We start from the raw sequence: 6,451 nt of genomic DNA on the forward strand, positions 1-6,451 counted from the left end.
AAAATGTTTAACTGACAATGAGATGTTCAACAAAATTATGCTTTCATCATGAAAACGCATTCACCAATGTTGCGTTTTAAACGTTTTTGTAGTCTTTTTTGTAATCTTTACTGTACCGGGCCAGTAAACAACACAGCAACACAATCATGGGAACATCAGATCTATCCATTCTATTTCTGTGGGAGAGAGATTCCTTGTATGGCGCATGCCCAGTCTGGCTGCAAAACTCAACCAATAGTATACGAGGGACAGCACAGCTTCATTTGCATCAGCTGTCTACAAAAATATCAGCACTGTTCCATTGAGCTCATTCTCTGCTGGAAAGTACTGAGATCTCATCATGCCTGAACCCGCCAAGTCAGCGCCCAAGAAGGGCTCCAAGAAAGCCGTGACCAAGACCGCCGCCAAGGGCGGCAAGAAGCGCAGAAAGCCAAGGAAGGAGAGCTACGCCATCTACGTGTACAAGGTGCTGAAGCAGGTCCATCCCGACACCGGCATCTCGTCCAAGGCCATGGGCATCATGAACTCCTTCGTCAACGACATCTTCGAGCGCATCGCCGGTGAGGCGTCTCGCCTGGCTCACTACAACAAGCGCTCCACCATCACCTCCAGGGAGATCCAGACCGCCGTCCGCCTGCTGCTGCCCGGTGAGCTGGCCAAGCACGCCGTGTCCGAGGGCACTAAGGCGGTCACCAAGTACACCAGCTCCAAGTAAACCGCTCAACTACATCCACCCAAAGGCCCTTTTAAGGGCCACACACTACTTCAACAAAGAGCTGATTCCCATTAATTCATAGTTGCTTCATGCGTGAAGTCTTTCATACGTGTACTCGGAAAATTGAATTAGTACGATATTTACATCAAGTCTAACCGGCCAGATGGGGGCGCTGTAATGTGACACACTAAAGACATTATGGGACAGTCCTGTTCCATGGAAAGATTCTTACATCATGGGAACATTACAGCAAACATACAAGTGGTTGTGTGTAGTGTATTTGCTACTCAATCGCTTTCAGGTGCAATGGATGACCTTGCCACTGTCTGACAACACTTAATCCTTTTAGCTCCTGTCCTGTGTGTGTGTGTGTGTGTGTGTGTGAGAGAGAGAGATAATTGAGAAATAGCTGAAAAAATGGCAATGAAGTTCTGGGAAGTCCAACCCTACATGCCACCAGCCAGCTTACCTCATGCTGAACCTCAGAAATAAATTAGCAAGTTATGACTCACAGAGACAACTTCCCTATGTAATACTAATAATATAGGCTATGTATATACTGTATATATCATAAATAAAATACAGACAGATATGTTTGGCTTGTCATTACCATGCGGGTTTAAATAACTAGTTTCTTCATTAATGGGCAGAGTAAGGGAGGTCTGATCATTTTGGAGAAAAAAGAAACAGGAAATGTTATGTTAGAGCTAGTTGTAATATATCAGAGAAAGACTAGTCTGCAAGCACTTCATGTAAACATAATTCTTAAACTATATTCAGGCGATAAACGCGTTAAAGTAATATTGAAGAGGTTTTTTTTTTTATCGTTAATACACTCCAGATCAGTGGGTGGCGGTAATGAGCTCTTTAGCCTCCTACCATAACTGAAACCTAAAGAAGAAAGAAGAATGGTAATCAGAAACATGCTAACATCGGTCTTGTTTCCTACATGTAAAAGTGGTTAACGTCTTTCCACGCCACGATGCTAAGGTGAGCCGTGTTCACTGCCCGCCTATCTGTTCTTCCAGGAGAGGCTGTTTTATTTTAACTAGCTAATGCTAGTGGGTGTGGTCTGCTAGCTAGCAGCGTTAGCATGTAGTTACCGCGTTAGGCTTGTAGGGAGGTTATGTTTTCGGTGCCGTTTGTTTGTTTGTCTGTTAGCAGGATGACGGAAAAACTACTGGGCCGATTTTCATGAAACTTCGTGGAAGGGTGTAGCATGGGCCAAGGAAGAACCCAATGCATTTTGGAGTGGATCCGGATCCGACTCATGAACAAGCAATAATAGCATGAACCTTGGCGGAGATCTGCGCTCTCCGAGTGCCCTTCTAGTTGGATATGAATTGACTTGTTTCCAGATGACCAAACCACCGTTAGCTAGCTTGGGAAACGTGTCGTTTATGTTGACAGCCTAACCGACCTTTACTAGCAGCGAAGCTAATGTTTCTATATGACCCCGATGCGTGACGTTTCTCATAATAAACTCCATTCAGAAATCTGTCAGTTTAATGTTGATTTACTTACCGACAAAGGTACATACCCCCCAAAAATATGACTCCGTACTTCCTTCTGAATCGTTAACAGTCACTCTTATATTCGGCCTACATTCAATACACCAAGCAGCACTAATTTCTTTAAACCAAAGACAACAAACTAACCCATTGCTAACGTTGCAACGGGTTTGCTTGTTCCTCATGCCTACAATATCCGTCCGCCCAAAGACCCAGTTTCATTGGATTTAATTGAGATAAAGTGCTGCTTGGTGAATCATCTGTTGGCCGAATTTACCAGAAGACCCCGGTGATTTGTAAAAGGTATTCGCTCATAGTTTACGAGGTACTTCTGCCGATAAACAAGCCAACTGTATAGTGATCGAGATTTGTGAGAATGGAGTTCGGCGTACCGTTCTCTCTGTGCAAGAGGGAGTGGGATGACGGTAATGCTGTTTTCAAGCCAAGTCATGTGGGAAAGACGGTAGATACGAGCTTCATACTCCGTTCATCTCAGCTTTCAGATGGTAAATACGAGTTTAGCGATGGAATTTTGACTTCCTGGATTTTCATCACATAAATCCCCACAAATGACCACAATTTTTAAAATGTCATGCCAGGACACAACTACCTGCTAGATTTTTCATTTGCGGTTGACATTGTTTTGTTGTAAAACATGAACAGTTATTTCCCTTCCAACAGTTGAGATGTGAATGCATCAGCAGCCAGTTTAGCTTGTGTTTGCTACAGAGTTCAGACACAGAAATAGAACATATAGAAGAGCATAGATAGCGGCCATGACACCTTGAACAAAGTTGTGGAAATGAGCGTTGGTTAGGGCAGTAGACTCTGGAACCTCAGTTTAAATTAAACAGTAAACATTGTGTAACATGTTACATATCTGTAAATAAAATTAAAATAAAAAATGTTTTTCTGTAGATATTTTCTAATCGCAGAAACAACAACAAGAACACTTTTTAGAGGAACATTAGGATACATGATACTTTATTTGCATATGTTCCCCAGTGGTAGTGGTGTGTTCCTTGCTGTGGTGACTCACCTCTGCTGAATGAAGCAGGAAACACTGTATACTCCGGTCCAGGTTTCATCTCGGGTCACTGTCATGAGCACTGGGTCGTCACTCTCCTCTCCCTCTCCTCAGGACGGTCTAACATGGATGCAGTGAGCGTGGTTTCCTGTGCCGTCTGGCGATGCGTGGACGCCTGCTGCCTGCTGCTGGAGCCGCTGCTCCGGATGCTGAGCTGGCTGCTCCACTTCCTGTCCCACACCGGCTGCTCCCTGCACAGCCTGCTGCTCGCCCTGAACGGCTCCAGCCTGGTGGAGTACTGGAACCTGGCCCTGTTCTGCTTCCTCACCGCGACGGAGTTCGTGTCCGGCGCCGCCCACGGAGCGCTGCGCACCCTGGAGTCCTGGCTGCAGGCTCTGGGCGGGGTGTTTGAGAGTTTCAAAATGGTGGGCCACCTGTCGTGCCACGTGGCGTGGCGCGCCAAGGAGCTGCTGCACCGCGGCCTCGTCTCGGGGAATTCCGTCCTGAGGCAGACGTGCGAAGGGCTTTGCATCGCGCTCAGCCTCGTCCTGTACTTCGTCAACACCGTGGTCAACATCGTCCTCATCGGGATGCAGAACTGTTTCTCTGCGCTGGCGGGCGCCTGGGAGGCGGTGGCGGGGCCGCTGCACAAAGCCGTGGAGCTGGCTCTGACGCTGCTGACCTTCCTGTACAGCTGTCTGGTCGGCGCCTCCGTGCTGCTGTGGACGCCCTGCCAGCTGCTGCTGGACTTCCTGGGAGCGCTCGCTCGCGTCTTCGTCACGGTCTTCGTCGTCGACGGGCAGGGCCTCTTCGTCACGGCGCTCATCGTCTCGCTGGCCTTGCTGTACCTGAACCCCGAACTCCCTCTCCTCGTCGGGCGGCTGAGCCTCCGTCTGCTGGACGCTCTGCCCGGGGCGCGGGCGGCGGCTCGGAGGCCGCGGGCGCCGCTTCCGGAACGAGCTCCGGCCGATCGGGACGTCCGGGCCGGGAGGCCGCGGGACGCGGACGGGACCGGGCCGCCGAACACGGACCTACGAGCCGCGGGTTCCGCGGTCGACCCCCCCCTCCTCCCGAACGAAGCGAGCCGGCCGGACTCTCCGCAGCTCCGCGCTCACCCGGAGGGCGAGCCGCCGAGCGGCGGGGGCGACGGAGACGGCGGTCCCTCCGCGGCCGGGACCGACGCCCGGCCGAGCCCGGCCGCGGCGGAGGGCGGCGAGGACGACGGCGGCCCTCCGGCGGACAGCGAGCTGCTCAGCCTGCTGAAGGAGCAGGAGGAGAGGAAGAAGTGTGTGATCTGTCAGGACTCGGCCAAGACGGTGCTGCTGCTGCCCTGCAGGCACCTCTGCCTCTGCCGGCTCTGCGCCGACATCCTGACGCAGCGGCGGCCCGTCCAGCAGCGCTGCTGCCCGCTCTGCCGCCAACACATCACACAGAACATGGACGTCTTCCTCTGACGGGCGCCGGCCGGGGAAAAGGACTCTGGGAGGCGGTACGGTGGCCTGGAGGTTCAAAAGGTCACACATTCAGTCCCTGCAACCGCCTACATGTCCATCTGTCAGACCATGAACGTCTTCCTCTCAGATGGTGTGTGTGTGTGTGTGTGTGTGTGTGTGTGTGTGTGTGGAGATAAACTCTGAAACACTGGAAATGGGTTTAGATATGATAAGAGGATATAAATATTTTTTTCTACTCTCTAGTCCCTTTAACATTTCAGACCACTCATTATTTTTGAAATAGGACAAAAAGGACAATTTCATGAAGCTGCAGAGCTGCTGTCCTCATGCATTGTGATATTTATTGTCGTGAAGAATAATCTCTGTCATATTGCACTGCTAATATCAGCAACATCATATTCTAATCTGACCAAAATCTTCACATCCAATGAAGCAAATAAGATGTAGAAAAACTTTTGAGATGTGTAGAAACATTTGAATGAAGAAAGAGACGCCGTTGGTTCTGACTTTCTTCAACACTGTCACACCATCTAGTTTCCTAGTGTAGAAAGTAGGAATGCACTGATAACACTGTTGCACTGCTGATGCCAATTCAGAGTATTCAATATTTAATATCAGCCAGTCCACCGACACCCATGGGTCACTGGACAGAAGTCACATCTATAATCTATTCTTCTCCATTAGAAATGTGTGTGTGTAAAAGGTAGAAAATGAGGACGCTTTGCTTTGATTTCCGATGTGTTAAATGTGGCTGTTGGCATTTTCAGAACATTCCTATCTTAGAGGCCTTGCTCAGTTGAAGCATATGTGTATTTACCTGTCGGATATTTATTATACAATATAAAGTTTTATCTATCCAAAACAGTATTTGTGTTTTAGATAAGGTCAATGAACTGCAGTCCTGTGACATTATTTCTCAGTTTGGTTAAGCCATTTGATTTTTGTCCTTCAGTAACTTCTTTGTCTCTCAGATGTTATTTTCTCGTCTCTTAAGATGATTTCATAATTGCACAATCTGTATTGCACTGGCTACTGTGGCTAAATCCTGTTCTTTGTTTGTTAGAAATATAAACAGGTTTCATCTGTAGCACCAGACTTTTCAATATATCTATATCAAACATGAAAATATTACACATGTGCGGCTGTCTGAGGCAGTTCAGATGCATGGTACACTGAACTGTCAGCGTTGCTTTAAACCAGTGGTTCTCAACGTGGGGTCCAGGGACCACCAGGGGCCCTTGTGGGGGTTCCAGGGGGTCCACAGCAAACTGATGAATTGTTAAACTTCAGCATTATTTCATTTACAAGAAGTGAACACACTTAGAGAATGTAGAAGAATGACTGTTCTGATCATAGTTTCTCTGTTATCTCTCTACCTACAATACAGACAGTCATGGGATTCTGGACAAAATCATATCTAACAATAAAAATATTCTCAGATTTGGGTCTGAGAAACAAAATCTTATCAAATGGGGTCTGTGGCCCTAATGTGGACTAAATTAAGGGTCCTTGATATGAAAACAGTTGAATCACTGCTTTAAACTGGATCAGCAGTTTGCACTGTGGGAAATCAACAGCAGCCAAATGCTAGTGAACATTTGGCTGTGGTTGTTCTGCTCCTTCCTTGTCTCATCTCTAAAGTTATATTTGACCGGTAAAATGTCTGGTGAGATGATGTGGAATCCACTGTGGATGTGGACACAAAAGCTGGTTTCCCTCCCTGATCCCACACGAGTTCAGGAGT

General features: G+C 48.0%; 2 protein-coding genes across 2 annotated transcripts; both read left to right on the top strand.

Moving 5' to 3' along the window:
- The first annotated feature begins 311 nt into the window (after positions 1 to 311).
- On the top strand, positions 312 to 715 carry LOC139667601 (histone H2B-like). Its single transcript, XM_071547092.1, has one exon. The coding sequence runs from the start codon at positions 341 to 343 to the stop codon at positions 713 to 715; it is 375 nt and encodes a 124-aa protein (XP_071403193.1). The 5' UTR covers positions 312 to 340.
- Positions 716 to 1,611: 896 nt separating this feature from the next.
- LOC139667600 (E3 ubiquitin-protein ligase RNF26-like) lies at positions 1,612 to 5,919 on the top strand. Its single transcript, XM_071547091.1, has 2 exons — positions 1,612 to 1,705; positions 3,368 to 5,919. Exon 2 carries the CDS (start codon positions 3,379 to 3,381, stop codon positions 4,705 to 4,707), a length of 1,329 nt encoding a protein of 442 aa, XP_071403192.1. The 5' UTR covers positions 1,612 to 1,705; positions 3,368 to 3,378; the 3' UTR covers positions 4,708 to 5,919.
- The last annotated feature ends 532 nt before the right edge of the window (positions 5,920 to 6,451 follow it).

The sequence above is a fragment of the Centroberyx affinis genome, unplaced genomic scaffold (genome assembly GCF_046629955.1).
Source record: "Centroberyx affinis isolate AG114_WGS23_722 - 3 ecotype Tasmania unplaced genomic scaffold, CSIRO-AGI_Caff_v1 ptg005660l_1, whole genome shotgun sequence".
Classification (NCBI taxonomy): domain Eukaryota; kingdom Metazoa; phylum Chordata; class Actinopteri; order Beryciformes; family Berycidae; genus Centroberyx; species Centroberyx affinis.

What these genes read in the sequence shown, in the direction of transcription:
- LOC139667600 (XM_071547091.1), top strand. Translation starts at nt 3,379, where the DNA reads ATGGATGCAGTGAGCGTGGTTTCCTGTGCCGTCTGGCGATGCGTGGAC.
- LOC139667601 (XM_071547092.1), top strand. Translation starts at nt 341, where the DNA reads ATGCCTGAACCCGCCAAGTCAGCGCCCAAGAAGGGCTCCAAGAAAGCC.